This window comes from Mauremys mutica, chromosome 2 (assembly GCF_020497125.1).
Source record: "Mauremys mutica isolate MM-2020 ecotype Southern chromosome 2, ASM2049712v1, whole genome shotgun sequence".
Taxonomy (NCBI): Eukaryota; Metazoa; Chordata; order Testudines; family Geoemydidae; genus Mauremys; species Mauremys mutica.
The window spans coordinates 282,966,836-282,985,196 of NC_059073.1; the positions used below are offsets into that span (position 1 = coordinate 282,966,836).

At 43.7% G+C, this 18,361-nt stretch overlaps 1 protein-coding gene across 6 annotated transcripts in view; it reads right to left on the reverse strand.

The window, feature by feature from the left end:
- LOC123362874 (sodium channel protein type 5 subunit alpha-like) overlaps positions 1–18,361 on the reverse strand; it is a 138,628-nt gene that overhangs the window by 94,518 nt on the left and 25,749 nt on the right. For all 6 annotated transcript variants that reach the window (XM_045003414.1, XM_045003413.1, XM_045003417.1 and 3 more), the window contains exons 2-4: positions 11,637–11,697; positions 10,528–10,656; positions 807–898 (exon numbers count right to left, since the gene is read on the reverse strand). In XM_045003414.1, coding sequence (XP_044859349.1) covers positions 807–898; positions 10,528–10,656; positions 11,637–11,680 — 265 coding nt within the window. In that variant the 5' untranslated portion in view covers positions 11,681–11,697. The remainder of the gene's footprint in view (positions 1–806; positions 899–10,527; positions 10,657–11,636; positions 11,698–18,361) is intronic.

Below are 18,361 nucleotides of genomic sequence, written 5' to 3' on the forward strand. Positions count from 1 at the left end.
GTGCAAATGGTAATTTTCCTGACACTTATAACTTAGCCAAATGCGCACAAATTTTCATGCAGACAGCAAGAGCTCTCCATAAACATGGCTTGAAAATCTTATTAATATTGTCCAGACTGCCTATTTTTCCCAAATCTTGCTCTTGAAAACAGCAGCACAACTTTTACCTATATTTTGGAAAAAAAAAAATCAACATGAGACAGAAGCCAAAGCGTGGAAAACATCTGCATGAGCAATTACACTTTGGCAAAGTTAGAAGCAATTGAAAACAGGGGGTTAAACAAGAGTGTTAATCAACTTTAATGCAGTGATTGCTACCAGGCCCCAATATGATACAGGGTGCTTCCCAATTTTAGAAATATTGGGAAATATTCACTTGTGCTCACAGATCAATGTTCTAAAATATATTTTATTGATATATTACCTTCACTCACCTGTTCTCAGTGTGTGTATTGTAGTAAATTATTTCTATTTATAGTGTTTGCTAAAAGAAATGGTACGTAAATTTCGACTGCAGATTTGGATATAACCTTGAAGTTCTTACTCATGCAAAACTCTTATTAGCTTTTGTTTTGGACCAAGTAACAACTTCAACACTGGACCCTTAGTGCTTAACCTCATTTTCTCCCAAAATTGTTTTCAGTACTTGACATATTCTGAATACTTTTAAGACTCAGGATTTTGCTCATGTAAGGATAGCCATACACAAAAAGTGACAGAATGATTGAAAACAACAACAGTGAAGGAATAAGAGAGAGAAAACATTTGCAGCTGAGAGCCAGACAGCAAGAATCGTTGCTTCTTACCTGGGATTACTGATATAGCTTTTAAAGACCTGAGTAGCCTGAAAATCCGAAGAAACGAAACCTTCTGTTTGGGTAAAAATAGGCTCACATACCTGTAAAATCAAACCATAGTTATTTAAATTACATGAGAGAAAATACTACTGAACGGAATGAACTGGGGAACCATTTTGCAAGGCTGTTTCAGATATCAGCTTTCAGAGAGTATCCTCATGCAAAATATTTTAAGAGACAAACATGCCATTTAGTCAAGGATTCGATCAAATATTTTCAAAACTGTCTGAAGTCAAGCACCTAAATACATATTTGGGGATTGAAATAAAAGGATGGGACCTTGTCCAGCAATTCTGAAAGACAAAAAGAAGAGCAGGAAATTTTTATTTTGGTGCCTAAATATAAATTTGGCTAACTTTAGGCACCCACATTTGAAAAATTTGGCCTTAATATATACATTTTTGTATTTGCATTCATTTCCTGATTGTTGACTGTGTGTGTGTGTATTCTCTCCGCGTGCTGCACTGGCTCTGGCCAGACAGCCTGTACAGCAGGCTCTGATCAAACTGCCCAAGAAAACCACAGACTCCATTCAGTAACGAAGGCCTGGTTTATTGTTAACGAAGCATGGTCCAAGCTCCCTGGATCAATGTCTACAGTTACACAGACAGGTATGCCCATTACAAATGGAATCAGCTCTGTGAATGGCAGGACTTTCCATTCCCCCCTTGGCTGGACGACTCCCCCTCTGAGACCCCTCTTTATATACTGATACAAACAAGTTATGTATTACCCCTCTGATGTGGTTAGTTACCACCCTTTACCTTGTACCTGTTGGTTCGAACAAAATATCTCTATCCATCACGCTGTCATCCTGATCTTATCTTTAGGAGGGGTTAATGTGTCACTGTTATCTTTGGGGAGTGTGTTTATGCCATACTTGGTATCAGGGTGTTCTGGTACTATCCTTCTGGAATGTGTTTACATGAGTGTCCTATGCCTACCACTTCTTAGGAATGTTTTTGCAATACCAGCTCTGTTTCCACCAGGTTCTGTGAATTTGCAAATAGACATGTTTTGTAACAGGGCCTGACTTTTGCTTATAGCTTTACTCTTGCTAACTTTGCTTTAAATCAGCAGGGCCTGACTTTAGTTCATGCCTTAGGCCTTACACTAGACCCCCTGTCCCATTTCTTCTACATGAAGAATCATAGAAATGTAGGGCTAGAAGGGACCTCAGGAGGTCATCTACTCCAGAACCCTGCAGTGAGGCAGGACCAAGTATACCTAGACCATCCCTGACAGGTGTTTGTCTAACCTGTTGTCAAAAACCTCCAATTATGGAGATTCAACAACCTCCCCTGGAAGCTTATTCCAGTGCTTAACTATCTTTATAGTTAGAAATGTTTTCCTAATATCTAACCTAAATCTCCCTTGCTGCAGATTAAGCCCACTACTACTTGTCCTGCCTTCAGTGGATATGGAGAACAATTGATCAAAGTCCTCTTTATAACAGCCCTTAACATATTTGAAGACTGTTATGAGGTCCCCTCTCAGTCTTCTTTTCTCAAGACTAACAGCCAGTTTTTTTAACCTTTTCTCATAGGTCAGGTTTTCTAAACCTTTCATCATTTTTGGTGCTCTCCTCTGCCCAGTTAATCCACATCTTTATTAAAGTGTGGTGCCCAGAAATCTACTCAGAAGTGCAGCTAAGCCCTCATCAGTGCTGAGTAGAGCAGATAAACTTCCCGTGCTTTACATACAACACTCCTGTTAACATACCTCAGAATGATATCAGCCTTTTTTGCAACTGGATCACACTATTAACTCATATTCAATTTGTGATCCACTATTACCTCTAGATCTTTTTCTGCAGTCCTGCTCCCTAGACAGTTATTCCCCATTTTGTGTATAAAGAAGAGACAGAGAGAGAGATTCTTTGAAAACACAAAGAAGATTTATTAAGGAAGGGGAAAGGGGAATCGCAATCTAGATAAAAGTGATAAATTGCAATTGTGGTTGCCCCAGAAAGGTAGGTGTTGTGTATTTGGTTGTCATGGTTTTTGTTGCTATGGCAACTGAGTTAGATTATTATGGGTTAGCTCAGCCAGCTTCAGCCTGCTGAGTGAGCTCTCTGTCTCTGTAAATAAAATGGTGGTTTTGTTAGCTGTCAGCTCTCTGGCCTCAACTGATTTCTTCCTAAACCGGCTCCCCCCCAAGGATATAACAAGTGGCGACGAGGGTGAGATTCCGGTGCTGCTCCAGTAACAGAAGGAAGTAGAAGTCAAGGTAAAGAACAAACAAACAAAAAAGCTGCCTGTTTGCACTGACTGTGAAAGTGAAACTAAAATCATGGCTACTCTGACCAGGCCACTGGAACCTTTTGATGAGAATATAGAGCAGTGGCATGTGTATACTGAGCGTTTTGAGCTTTTTTTTATTGCAAATGACATTACAGAAGCGAAGAAGGTGCCAATATTCTTAAGTGTTGTAGGGGCTAAAACCTACTCCCTGCTACGCAGCTTACTACACCCTGTTAAGCCAGCAACTAAATCTTACAGTGACATTGTGGAAATCCTGGGGTCCCATTTTTCCCCAAAACCACTGGTAATTGCTGAAAGATATAGGTTCCACAAAAGAGACCAAAAGGAAGATGAAACAGTTGTACAATTTGTAGCCATTTTAAAAAAGCTAGCAGAACACTGTGAATTTAAAGAAATGTTAAATGATGCCCTGCGTGACAGGTTAGTGTGTGGCCTCTACAGTGAAGCTATACGGAAGCGCCTACTGATAGAGGCTCAGCTTACCTTACAGAAGGCTGTTGATATTGCTGTCTCCATGGAACTGGCTACAAGGGAGGCGCAATACATCGGTGCATCCCCTAGGGTGCAAAAAGTGTCACAAGAACCGACCCACAAAACTGTGCAGAGTCAAGAATGTTACCGCTGTGGTAAGCCGGGTCACCAGGCATCGGAATGCTGGTGTAAGGACCTGGTGTGTCGACACTGTGGCAAAAAGGGACACATTGAGTGTGCCTGTAAACAAAAGAAAAAGAGGCCTGTGGTCTGGCCGACAAAAAGAGGAACCCTGCATACCCTAGAGCAGACCCAGGATGATCAAGGTGACACCTCATCGCAAGAGGAAGTGCTACTGCATGTTTTGTCTTTGGCAATGGGCTCACATGAATACTGGGTAACCCCGTTATTGGATGGCAAACCTATACACATGGAACTGGACACCGGTGCAGCCGTCTCGCTGGTCTCAGAGACTGTGTATAAAGAAAAGCTACAGCATCTTCCGCTTAAGGCAACAAAAACTGTTCTGAAGACGTATACGGGAGAAGCTGTGCCCATGTTGGGCACTATTGATGTTAAGGTGGAGCTCAATGGATAGGCTGCTAAATTGCCACTGTTTGTGGTGAGAGGTAACTACCCAGCCCTAATGGGTAGGTCTTGACTTGGGAAGATTCAACTGAACTGGGCAGAAGTGCACCGGATGACTAAAGAAGAAACCAGTCTAACCCCTATACTAAGGAAACATGCTGCTGTTTTTGGAGATGATTTGGGAAGTATGAAGGGAATCACTGTGACATTGAACATTAAACCTGACAGTCCACCAAAATATCTGAAAGCCCGAACTGTGCCATATGCCATCAGGCCAAAAGTTGAAGCAGACTTGGAGCGCCTGGTCACCAATGGAGTCCTAATACCAGTTACCCATAGCTCATGGGCCACTCCTATCGTTCCAATCGTGAAGAAAGATGGCTCTCTCCGGATTTGCGGTGATTTTAAAGTCACTGTCAACCCAGTGTTGTGTGCAGAGCAATACCCGCTTCCCCGCATCTATGACCTCTTCGCAGGCCTGTCTGGGGGACAAAAGTTCAGTAAGATTGATCTGAGTCAAGCATATTTACAGATGCACGTCGATGAAAAGTCCCAAGAGCTGTTGACTATTGCGACTCATAAGGGGCTTTATCGATACTGTCGCCTACCCTTCGGAATAACATCTGCTCCCACCCTGTTCCAGAGGGCTATGGACCAGATCTTGTGTGGCTTGTCAGGAGTTCAGTGCTATTAGGATGATATCCTGGTCACTGGAAGAAATGAAGAGGATCACTTAAAGAATTTAGAGGCTACCCTACAAAGACTGGAAGAGTATGGCCTACGAGTTCGCAAAGACAAGTGTGAATTCTTCAAGCCCTCTGTTGAATATTTGGGACACATCATTGATTCTGCAGGTCTTCATAAGGCCCCTGCAAAAGTTAAAGCTATTGTGGAGGCTCCCCCACCTCGAAATGTAAGCCAACTGCGCTCGTTTCTAGGACTCCTGAACTATTATGGAAAGTTCATCTCACAGTTAGCCACACTGCTAAAACCACTTCATGAGCTCCTTGGGCAGAAAAAGGCCTGGAAGTGGACTGAAGCCTGTGATGTTGCATTTAACAAAGCTAAGGATGCATTGCTAAATTCTGAAGTTCTAACGCACTTTGATCCATCCTTACCACTGCAATTGGCCTGCGACGCCTCCCCTTATGGAGTGGGAGCAGTCGTGTCACATATTATGCCTTCAGGAGAAGAGAGACCTATTGCTTTTGCTTCACACACTCTAAGCAAAGCAGAAACTAACTACGCCCAAATCGAACGTGAGGGATTAGGAATTGTTTTTGGAATTCGGAAGTTTCATCAGTACCTGTTTGGGCGAAAGTTTACTCTTCTCACAGACCATCGACCTCTGGCATCAATTTTTGGACCCTACACAGGCATTCCCCCATTAGCTGCTAGTCGTATGCAACGTTGGGCATTGTTACTTTCAGCACACACATATGAAATCAAATATCGGAAATCCACTCTGCACAGCAATGCAGATGGCCTCTCAAGGTTGCCTTTGCCGGTCAAACACCAAGATAGTGCCCAAAAGGAAATCTTCTACTTTGAACAGGTAGAGAATACACCCATCACTGCTACTCAGATAAAGAAGGCAACTCGCGTTGACCCAGTATTGTCCCAAGTTATGGACCTGGTGATGCATGGAAAATCTCGACAAACCTCTCCGGTCTCATCCGACCTTGTTCCCTACATGTCCAAGCGGACGGAGTTATCAGTCCAATCTGGTTGTTTGTTGTGGGGGAGACGTGTCATTATTCCACCACCACTGAGATCACAGATGTTAGAACAGCTACATTCTGGTCACTGTGGAATAGTGCGCATGAAGGAAATTGCACGAAGCTATTTTTGGTGGCCTGGATTGGACAGCGCTATTGAAGAGAAGGCAAAAGCTTGTATGTCATGTCAGGGTGTGAGGAATGCACCCCAGTGGGCACCCCTACACCCATGGGACTGGCCTGAAAACTCGTGGCAACGTATTCACGTTGACTTTGCTGGCCCCCTTGAAGGAAGCATGTTCTTGGTGGCAATAGATGCCCATTCTAAATGGCCAGAAGTCTCTATAATGCAGTCCACTTCTGCAGAGAGTACTATCCAAAAACTACGAGGACTCTTTAGTCGTTTTGGTCTGCCAGAACAACTTGTGAGCGACAACGGACCGCAGTTCGTTTCTCAGGAGTTTCAACATTTTATGAAGGCAAATGGGATACACCACATCACGTCAGCACCATATCATCCGTCCACCAACGGATTAGCTGAAAGATTTGTGCAGACAATGAAAAACGCTTTGAAATCAGCAAGGGGACAACACTCCATTCAAAAGCGTCTGGATACCTTTTTACTTTCCTACAGAAACACACCTCATGCTACAACCCACGCATCTCCGGCCTTTCTAATGATGGGACGACAGCTGCGCACTTGCTTTGATCTGCTGAAACCTTCTGAACCCCGACAAATTGTGCAACATCAGCAGCAATATCAAGTCATCAGACGGTCACCCAGAGCAAAAGACCGAACCTTTAGCCCGGGACAGCCAGTTTTGGCTTGGAATTATACTTCCAGAGCTAAATGGGTCCCGACCACAGTCATCACTCAAACAGGACCTGTTTCCTACACAGTCCGGACTGCAGAGAATCTTACCTGGCGGCGACATGTAGATCAGCTGTTGCCAGGTCATGCCAGTCCTCAGGACCCATCTGCAGTTGAGGGGTCTGGCTTCACCTCTTCTGGTGAGGCACCGAATCACGAGTCACCTGTTCCTGACTGTTCTCCTCCATTACTGCCGGCGGCTGAGATACCCCTTTGCCCAGCACGAGCTGATACCACCTCCTCACCCGTTCGTGCTGCGGACCCTGAGCCCCTAGTGCTTTCGGGTGCAATAACACCAGAAGTTCGCCGTAATCCGCCTAGAGACAGAAGGCCTCCTCATCGGCTGGATCTTTAGCTAGGGCGAACCCACGGTTATGGGGCAAAATAATCCCCAGGGTTTAGCCGGGAATGGAGGCAGTCTACCCTCCTTCTCTAGTATAGTGTGTGTTTTATTTAGGGGATGTTCTTATTAGGGGGGGAGGAATATGTTGTGTATTTGGTTGTCATGGTTTTTGTTGCTATGGCAACTGAGTTAGATTATTATGGGTTAGCTCAGCCAGCTTCAGCCGGCTGAGTGAGCTCTCTGTCTCTGTAAATAAAATGGTGGTTTTGTTAGCTGTCAGCTCTCTGGCCTCAACTGATTTCTTCCTAAACCGGCTCCCCCGCAAGGATATAACAGTAGGCGTGAAGCCTGGTCCCTCACAACTCCTTTGGCAATAACTTACAACAGAATAAACCCTGAAAAAAACCACCCCAAAACTATACTGTGTCATGACAGATGCCCTTGGTCTGGATTAGGTAACTAATGATGATATCTGTCCTTGCAGCTCAGGTTCATCGAATCCTAGACCTATGACTGATTGATGGGGTAGCTCTTGATCCATAGAGGTGATCCTCGAAAGCCGCACAAACAAATCTGATACCGGCTGCCTCTCAGATGAACAACTAATCAGTTAGGGCGTGCAGTCCTTTTATATATTCTATGGCGCAAACATTCCAGGTTTGAACTGGTCTGAACTGGACCCCTGGTGGCCGTTGCTCCTTCCTGCCACAAGTGACAAGAAGAAATGCGACAAATATGGAGTTGGAGTTGTTAACTGTCCAGTCTTCATTTTGAATCACAGGGTTCTTTAGCCACATTACCTTAATTAACACAGTTCCTTATAACTATACGTTAAAAATACATTATATTCAGTATAGACATCAACATGGACATAACTGAACATTTATACAGGGAAACTTTCCTACACAGTGGAGAAGATGGATGCATCAACTTTTACTGTACATGACAGGGTGAGATCAGGGCATTGAGGTAAAAGCCCTCTTCGAGTGGTTAAAGGCAAGTTGGGCCTCTGGGGATCTGACAAACAGTTTCCTTCTAGGGGAGTGCAATCATTAGAGCTACCAGATGGAAAAAGTCTCAAATAATCCACTAGTAAAAGCTGGAAAAGCTCAGGAGCCACTGCACCCTTTGTGTGTCCGTCAGGGCTGTCCAGTTAGAGATGGTGGCAACCTTGCAGGGATCCACAGTTAGTGCCCAGGAGAAATAATATAACCTAGGAACTTCGTTGTATTCTGATCAAATTGGCTTCTCCAGGATGCAGTGCACATGTTGATTATGAAGAGTCTGAGGATATCATCAAGGTATATCACAACAAACTGATCCAGCATATCCCTAAAGATATTGTTGATAAAATGTTGGAAGGTCACTGGGGCATTACATAGTTCAAAGGTTTTCATCAGATATTTGGTATGGAAGGAAGCCTTCCACTCATCCCCTTCCCACATCCAAGCCAGGTCATTGGCTCCATAGAGATCTAATCTGGTAAACACCATAGTGGAGTGAAGTCTCTCAAAGAGTTCATTGATATACAGCAGGGGTACTGATTCTGGATGGTTATTTTATTCAATGCCTGGTAGTCCACACGAGAACAGAGAGCCATCTTTCTTGGCCATAAAAAAGTTCGGGGCCCAAGCCAGTGATGCGGAAGGGCAGATGAACCCCTTTTCTGAGTTCTCTCAGAGATAGTCTCTGAGTGCCTATAGTTCCAGTCCAGTTCAAAGGGAACCTCAGCTCCAGGCCTATAGAACAATCATAGTGCCGATGAAGGGGCAGAACATCAGCCTTCTTCTTGTCGAAAATATCCGCAAACTCAAGGTGTTTGGCTAGCATCCCAAAGGCTGCTAGGGAGGCTTTTGGGACCTACAGGGACCCCTTCAAGCTGGGTCCCCCTGTTCCTAAAACTGGCCAATCAGGTGATTCTGCTGCATGTCAGCTACGATTCAGCTACAAGTCCCCTGTTGCTCATTAGGCAAGTGGAGCTGCAAGCCCTAATTCTGGATATGCTATTGTAAGTGCACCACGCCCTCTCCTCTGCTCCCTTCACCGGTTCCCATAGAATTATGATTCACGTTTAAGATCTCAGTCCTTATCTACAAGGATATCTAAAAGGCCACCTACATTCTAGAATGAAAACCATGGTCAACAACTTCGCTCCTCAGGCACAATGGAACCCTCTACCATAAGGTAAATGCTCATCTGTGCGAGACAGAACTTTCTCGGTGTTTGGTTCAAGACTGTCACATGAATTCCCCAGGAACCAAGGACCATCACAAACCTTACCATCTTACGGTCCATGCCAAGGAACATTTCTTTAACCTTGTCTTCTCTAACATAATACATAGCAACAGGTATATTTAGAAAAAAATCCCTGCCAAAACAGGACATTCCACTGCACGCACTTCTCCCCCTGGTGAGAGAACAAATAACATGTGACAGATGTTGGTCACATTGCAGCTGATAGGAATATACATAGCTAATGCAGGGATTATTGCACTGTGGGGGAGGGAGTAAAATGAAGTCCAGTCACGACCACCTTGACCCGCCACCCCAGCATCCCTCTGGACACATAATTGTGCAGAAGAGACTCCAAACACACTTTGAGGTCACTAGGACCCACCAGGCAGTGCCACCCCTAAGTACATCCTGTGGCAATTGGGGACAATTGCAAGAATAGCCTGTCAGAGACTCTAACCAGTAGGAACAGGTGCAGCGAAAGCAGGGATCCCTGGACATTCCAATCAAAACTGCAGAATATTCTAACTTTCTCTGTCTTGTATGGATTGGCTATTTGTTCCAGCTCAATCCACCTGCTTCCATCAGTCTCTTCACCTCAGCTTCAGTCCACACCTGCTCTTCCTTTTCTGCCCCACTTACCTTTTTTTAAATTTAGCTGATCCTCTCCTAAATAAACCCATGCAGAGTGAACATGATGTTTGCCATCCATCATCATGTTCACTCTGCTTGAATTTTTACCTCTTCCCCCACTCAGTGTCTTTTCTATTTAGACAATATTGTCTCATTGTTTCCTTGTACTCCTTCATCTGTCTGTATCCATCTATTTTAATTTGCCTTATTTTTGGATTGCAAGCTCTTTGAGGAAGAGACTGTCTTTTGTTCTGTGTTTGTAAAGTACCTAATACAATGGGGTCCTGGTCCATGTCTGGGCTCATACACAATACAGTAGTACAAATAAAATAATAATAATAATAATAATAATAAATAGGTAATGAGTGCAGCGTAAGAACGTACAGAGAATAGAAAGTGAGCTCCACAACAGACATGAGATACAAGATAGCAGTTCAGCCACAATCAAAGTCAAAAGCATGTGGGATATCCAATACTCCAGAGAACTTCAACACAAGCAAAATATAGTTTAACTGAATGTTAGCCCCTTGGGGAAAAGAGTGTTACTTACGTTATAACAATAACAATTAAATCCACAATGTTCCATGGATCGCGAAGGAAGGTGAATTGATTCCAAACAAATCCACTTGCTAATACTTTTATCAATATTTCACAAGTGTAAATACCAGCAAAAGTGAACCTGAGAAGCAAAGTGTTCAAGAAAGCATATATTTTAGTATTTAAATCAGAAGGGTTTCAGGGACACCGTGTTTTCTTATGTTGTGAGCTATTCCCTTTGTGGATGTAGGGAATTTATGAGAAATGGGACAATACATATGCAGGCTACTGCCAGCACTGTAATGTGTTCAAGTTTGAATATGGCATTCCCTTCCTGAATTCGTAGCCTGATTTGCATGCAGTTGTGGAAACAGTATGCACAAATTTGTGCATATTTCTGCACTGTATTTCAAGCCTATTTACAAAAATAAAAATTAACAATACAGATTTCTTTATCTTAAACAGTCTAAAAGGACTGTTCCTCTTTTAAATATACTCAAAAAAACAAAAATAAACCAAAGGACCCAACCTCCCACCAGCACCAAACTAAGTCATATAAATATGGTAACCCCAAAATGCTAGAGGTGAAATCCAGGCCCACTGCAGTCAATGGCAAAACTTCCATTGACTTCAGTGGGGTCAGGATTTCACCCCCAAAAACTAACTATGGATGTAGTGCACAGTTACAAAATGTAACAAGACACTATAATAATCTTTGCTTTATAATATTATGGGCTAAATTGAGGCTGTACTCAGCACAGATGCACAAAGCAGCAGGGATGGTGCAAGGAACTTTCCCCTCTTTATAGCCCCCATACAAGGGCTGATTATAACTGCAGCTCTGAGCTCCCCAAAGTATAAGGTATACTGAGGGCTAGAACTCCCATGTGGAACTGCTTCTCCAAACGGGGTGAGGAAGAAGTGGACATCTTGCATCAGCCAGCGAAGTTAGGTGGCAGAGAAGCTATGCTCTCAAGGAGCTCCCAAGCTGTAGTGACTCCCAAATCCCCAGAGGCCAGGAAGGAAGACTCCACACACCACATCCTACCCTCATTTAATCTATTAGTTCAGTTCTTTATTCTCCCTACTTTGGAGCAGGAGAAAGAGTAAACAAGTACTTACTCAACGTATTCATCTCTCCCTGGAATGTCATTTGGAATCATCATTGCACAATTGAGTAGAACTGTAAACATAATAAACGCAGTAAACCATGTAAATAATAAGTTAAGGAAAGAATATTATATTTTAAAATAATAGAAGTTCATTAACAAACTCAGTTATCACTGTATTTAAGAAATTTTCAGGTATAAAATTTTCCATTCCTGAGAACATCATGTCCATCAGTCTTCACATTGAGTTGTCCCTCTTTCCATAGCACTTGGAGGCATGTCAGGTCTTTGCTGAGATGGAGATAATTTAATGAGAAAAAACGATAACAAATTATCCACATTTGTAACAAAGCCTTTCAATCAAAAAAGAAAAAAATCTTCCTCGAGTCCTACTGGATGTTGTTCATGTCCAACGGGTTGACCCACACGAACATGAGCATGTTGCTTTGATTCTGAAAGTTCCTTTCCCAGACCTGAATAAGAGATCTGTGTAGCTCGAAAGTTGTCTCTCTCCCCAACAGACGTTGGTCCAATAAAATATATTACCTCACCCACCTTGTCTCAATTGAAGACAGTTGGCAGTTTTTCAGAGAGACATTATTAAGGGCACAAGAGCAAACTATCCCACTGCGTACGAAAGATAGGAAGTATGGCAAGAGACCACCTTGGCTTAGCCAGGAGATCTTCAATGATCTAAAACTCAAAAAAAGAGTCCTACAAAAAGTGGAAACTCGGTCAAATTACAAAGGATGAATATAAACAAATAACACAAGTATATAGGGACAAAATTAGAAAGCCCAAGGCACAAAATGAGATCAAACTAGCTAGGGACATAAAGGATAACAAGAAAACATTCTACTAATACATTAGAAGCAAGAGGAAGACCAAGGACAGAGTAGGCCTGTTACTCAATGAGGGGGGGGAGACAATAACAGAAAATGTAGAAATGGCAGAGCTTGTTTGCTGACTTCTTTGTTTTGGTCTTCTCTGAGAAAGTTGGTGGCGTTTGGATATCTAACACAGAGAATGCCAGTGAAAATGAGGTAGGATCAGATCTAATATAGAGAAAGAACAAGTAAAAAATTACTTAGACAAGTTAGATGTCTTCCAATCACCAAGGCCTGATGAAATGCCTCCTAGAATACACAAGGAGCTGACTGAGGAGATATCTGAGCCATTAGCAATTATCTGTGAAAAGTCAGGGAAGACGGGAGACATTCCAAAAGACTGGAAAAGGGCAAACATAGTGCCTATCTATAAAAAAGGAAATAAGGACAACCCAGGGAATTACAGACCATTCAGCTTAACTTCTGTACCTGGAAAGATAATGGAGAAAATAATTAAGAAATCAATTTGCAAACACTAGAAGATAATGAAGTGATAAGTAACAGTCAGCATGGATTTGTCAAGAACAAATAGTGTCAAACCAACCTGATAGCTTTCTTGGACGGGTAACAAGCCTTGTGGATGGGGGGAAGCGGTAGATATGATATATCTTGACTTTAGTAAGGCTTTTGATACTGTCTTGCATTACCTTCTCAAAAACAAATTAGGGAAATACAACCTAGATGGAGCTACTATAAGGTGGGTGCATAACTGGCTGGAATATCATTCCCAGAGTAGTTATCAGTGGTTCACAGTCATTCTGGAAGGGCGTAATGAGTGGGGTCCCACGGGGATCGGTTCTGGGTTCGGTTCTCTTCAATATCTTCATCAATTATTTAGATAATGGCATAGAGAGTACACTTATAAAGTTTGTGGACAATAGCAAGCTGGGAGGGTTGCAAGTGCTTTGGAGGATAGGATTAAAATTCAAAATGATTTGGACAAACTAGAGAAGTGGTCTGAAGTAAATAGGATGAAATTCAATAAGGACAAATGCAAAGTACTCCACTTAGGAAGGAACAATCAGTTGCTCATGTACAAAATTGGAAATGACTGCCTAGGAAGGAATACTGTGGAAAGAGATCTGGGGGTCATAGTGGATCACAAGCTAAATATGAGTCAACAGTGTAACACTGTTGCAAAAAAACAAACATCATTCTGGAATGTGTTAGCAGGAGTATTGCAAACACTGATTAGGCCTCAACTCAAGTATTGTGTCCAGTTCTGGGCACTGCATTTCAGGAAAGATGTGAACAAATTGGAGAAAGTCCAGAGAAGAGCAACAAAAAGGATTAAAGGTCTAGAAAAGGTGACCTATGAGGGAAGATTGAAAAAATTGGGTTTGTTTAGTCTGGAGACGAGAAGACTGAGAGGGGACATAATAACAGTTTTCATGTACATAAAAGGTTGTTACAAGGAAGAGGGAAATAAAACCTTCTTCTTAACCACCGAGGATAGGACAAGAAGCAATGGTCTTAAATTGCAGCAGGGGTGGTTTAGGTTGGACATTAGGAAAAACTTTCTGTCAGAGGGGTTAAGCACTGGAATAAATTGCCTAGGGAGATTGTGGAATCTCTATGTGTCAGAGTCTACCCTCACTTGAAACTGGGCGGTTTCAAAGTGAGGACCCGCATGTCTTCCCCCACCCTAAAATCTTAGGGTAGGTCTCCCCTTCGGCTGCCACCACCCGGTCAATTCCGTGGGCCGGGACACCCCTGTTTCCCCCCTTGGGAACACAGATCAATTCACAGAGGAGGAACCTTCCCCCTCCCCCCTGATTCAACTCCTTGAATCTCACACACACAGGGAAGCAGCCCACTTCCCCCTCCCCTTCCCCTGAATTTCCCCAAGGGAAGGAATTAACCAAGTCCAAAGAAAAGAAAGGAATTTATTAAAGAATAAAAAGAAAAATACAGAATCTCTATGAGCCCAAGCTGGACACTCATAGGGTATAACCTCATCAATCTCTGGAGAGAATCCCCTCTCCCCCTTTTCTCAGTAAAAGCAATATCAGCAAACAGGAATAAAGCATTTCCTTTAGCAAACACACAATTGCAAATATAGAAATCAAATCATAAGACTAATTCGCCTTTCTAATTAATACTCACTATTAATTAGTAGAAACTACTCCAGGAGAACTTGGAGACATGACTGTCTTCTGTTAGATTCAAGAACAGTTCTCACACAGACAAAGGCTTCCCTCCACAGAGATTTGAAAAAATCTTATCTCTGATTGGTCCTCTGGTCAGGTGGTCACCAGGTACTACATGTTAACCCTTTACAGGTAAAACAGACTTTAACCCTTAACTATCTGTTTATGACACGCCCCCCAAATCGCCAACAGTGGGAACTACTGGTGGTGATTTCCTCCTAGCACTGTAACATAAACAGGTAAACAAAACACATGCACTATTACATATACTACTAAGTATGTAAACAACAAGATATTTGACACTGAAGAACACTTTGTATGCATTTGAGCGGACATACTTGGCATTGTCCTTGCCCATCCCCTCCCAGTGGAAGGAATGTTTTTAACCTGTTTTTGCTTTGTTGACCCCAGAATGCCCACTGGGATGTCAGGGCCCAAGCTTAAGAGCTTGTCCCAGTACCTAGTTGGAACTACCAACTGTCTTTGAGGATGCTGGCCTTCCTGGTGGCCACCAGAAAGAATGTTATTATATAAAAGTCCTTGTTTTACAACAAACTGGAATTGGGTAGAAGAGCTGAGAGGCGGTGGGTTGCTTCGTGCCGCCGCCCAAAGCTTTTTTAAGGCTGTCATCGGCTTCCTGCTCAGTCTGGAACTGTTCCCTTGAGGCGGGAGACACCAGTTCCTCTGGGAGCGATGTAGGTGATGAGGTTGTTTTCATTGACTGTGGACCGCTCTCCGCTGGTGCACAAGGTGATATTTCAGGCTCTGGCTGAGCCTCTTGGGTAGAGTTGTCTGCTGCTTCTGCCAGTTTAGGCCCGTTGGCGCCCCCTGGCGGTGGAGTTGCAAGCGCTGGCGTCAGTGCTGGCGCTGGTTCTGCCGCTGGTTGCTTTTCCAGTTCCGGTCCTGGGACTGGATGTACTATGGCTGCTGTAGTTGTTGGCATGGGATCCGGTTCCACCACCTCTGTCTGGGTCTCTGGTAACACAGACAGGGTCCTGGTGGATGGCTCAGGAACAGGGATGGGAGTGCCTGCTTGTTTGGCCTGGCCGCGGGTGACCACTCCCCCCCTCTTGGCCAGCTGCACATGGTTGGCCAAGTCTTCCCCCAGTAGCATGGGGATGGAATAATTGTAATAGACAGCAAAAGTCCTTTTTCCTGACCAGTCCTTGTACTGGTCTTCAGGGATGCTGTACCCATGGCAGGTCCTTTTAACCTTTTTGAAGAAGGCCTTAGTGTCCTCACCTGCCATGTAGGTGGGAAATTTCTTGGGATGGGGAACAGTGCCTTCTGGTGCTGGCCACACCCCTCTGCAGTCAGTGAATTTTATGTGTGGCTTGCTGGTGTTGCTTTTTGGTGCTGGCCACACCCCTCTGCAGTAAGTGAACTGGTTTCTCCAATTCCTAACCCTTTCTATTCCCGAGAGACTGAATAGAAAAGAAACAAAACCTTTTCATTTGCAAATGTGTAGTTGCTGTTTGCTGATATACTGAGAAGACCAAAAAAACTGGTTTGTCCTGTTTCTAGCACTTGCTAAGTACCTCACAGTGGGGGTCCTTTCTAACAAGCCTCCTAGAAAAACTTGCACCTCTTTCCTAGCTGTTTTTAAGCAGACAGAAAGAAAAAAAGGAGAAAAAAGAAAAGAAGAAGGAAAAAAATCCTTTTCTAACACAGCCTGTTAGAAAACCTTATGCCTCAGCTAAACCCAGCTGAAAATCTGTTTCCAAGAAAAACAATCTTCCTAATAAGCCCAGCTGAGCGGCTGGTGCTACTTGTTACCTGCAGAAAAGTGTAGTAAATCCTCTCAGAGATTTGTATTCCCTGGCTCCAGAGGATTTCAAAAGACACAGGGAAAAAAAATCTGGCTGGAGGGTTTCTGTCTTCCCCCCCCAAACCTGTTTTCCCTGTTGGATGGGAATGTACTTTGTCGAGCACTTCCCCCCACCTTAGGAATCCTGAGTGATACCTGATATCACAAAGGAAGGACACACCTCTAGGGAAGAGTTTTTCCTCAGCATAGCCAGCAGAGAAAAAAAAAAACTCCTAACCCTGAAAACTGCTTCAAGAAAGAAAATCTGTTTCCCAACAAAGCCTGCTGGAAACTTAATTTCCTCCAGCCAACCTGGCTGAAACTGTAAACTCCCTCTTCTGTCAGGTTGCTTTCCTGCTATAGAAGAAGAGAATAGCTCCCTTCAGCGTAGCCTAGCTGAAAAAACTCCTTGTAACAATGGGTTCGAAACTCCGCTGCCACCATGTCAGAGTCTACCCTCACTTGAAACTGGGCGGTTTCAAAGTGAGGACCCGCATGTCTTCCCCCACCCTAAAATCTTAGGGTAGGTCTCCCCTTCGGCTGCCACCACCCGGTCAATTCCGTGGGCCGGGACACCCCTGTTTCCCCCCTTGGGAACACAGATCAATTCACAGAGGAGGAACCTTCCCCCTCCCCCCTGATTCAACTCCTTGAATCTCACACACACAGGGAAGCAGCCCACTTCCCCCTCCCCTTCCCCTGAATTTCCCCAAGGGAAGGAATTAACCAAGTCCAAAGAAAAGAAAGGAATTTATTAAAGAATAAAAAGAAAAATACAGAATCTCTATGAGCCCAAGCTGGACACTCATAGGGTATAACCTCATCAATCTCTGGAGAGAATCCCCTCTCCCCCTTTTCTCAGTAAAAGCAATATCAGCAAACAGGAATAAAGCATTTCCTTTAGCAAACACACAATTGCAAATATAGAAATCAAATCATAAGACTAATTCGCCTTTCTAATTAATACTCACTATTAATTAGTAGAAACTACTCCAGGAGAACTTGGAGACATGACTGTCTTCTGTTAGATTCAAGAACAGTTCTCACACAGACAAAGGCTTCCCTCCACAGAGATTTGAAAAAATCTTATCTCTGATTGGTCCTCTGGTCAGGTGGTCACCAGGTACTACATGTTAACCCTTTACAGGTAAAACAGACTTTAACCCTTAACTATCTGTTTATGACACTATGACTGGGTATTTTTAAGAACAGGTTGGACAAACACATGTCAGGGATGGTCTAGATCAGTGGTCCCCAACCTTTTCGTCTGGCGGGCGCCAGAAGAAGGACCGTGGCGGCAGTGGAGCATCCGCTGTATTGCCACCGAATTTCTGCGGTGTTTCGGCGGCGACACCTCTCGATGACATCACTTGTCGGTGGCAAGTGACGTCATCGAGAGGCGTCGCAGCCGAAATGCCGCAGAAATTCGGCAGCATTTCGGCAGATGCTCCACCGCCGGCCAAGATGTGGGCACATTTAGATGCCCCCGTGGGCGCCATGGCACCCGCGGGCACGCATTGGGGACCCCTGGTCTAGATAATACTTAGTCCTGCCATGAGTGCAGGGGACTGGACTAGATGACCTCTCGAGGTCCCTTCCAGTTCAATGATTCTATGAACAACTAAAGAAAGGAAAGACTCAGGTGAGAAATTTTCTTTGAGGGCAAGTCTTCAAGTATGATGTTAAAAGTAGTACAGCATCCCAGAAAGGAGGAACATCAAATATGGTATGTACATATAGCTACAACCTGTGACTGAGACACATGAGGAGAGGTTACTGAAGCACTGCTTGCTGTAGCACTCTTCTACCAAATAATGTGTTCATCAACAAGTGGATATCTAACCTCCATCTCAAAAAGGTGAAGACAATCCTCTACAGATCTCTTCATAAGGTG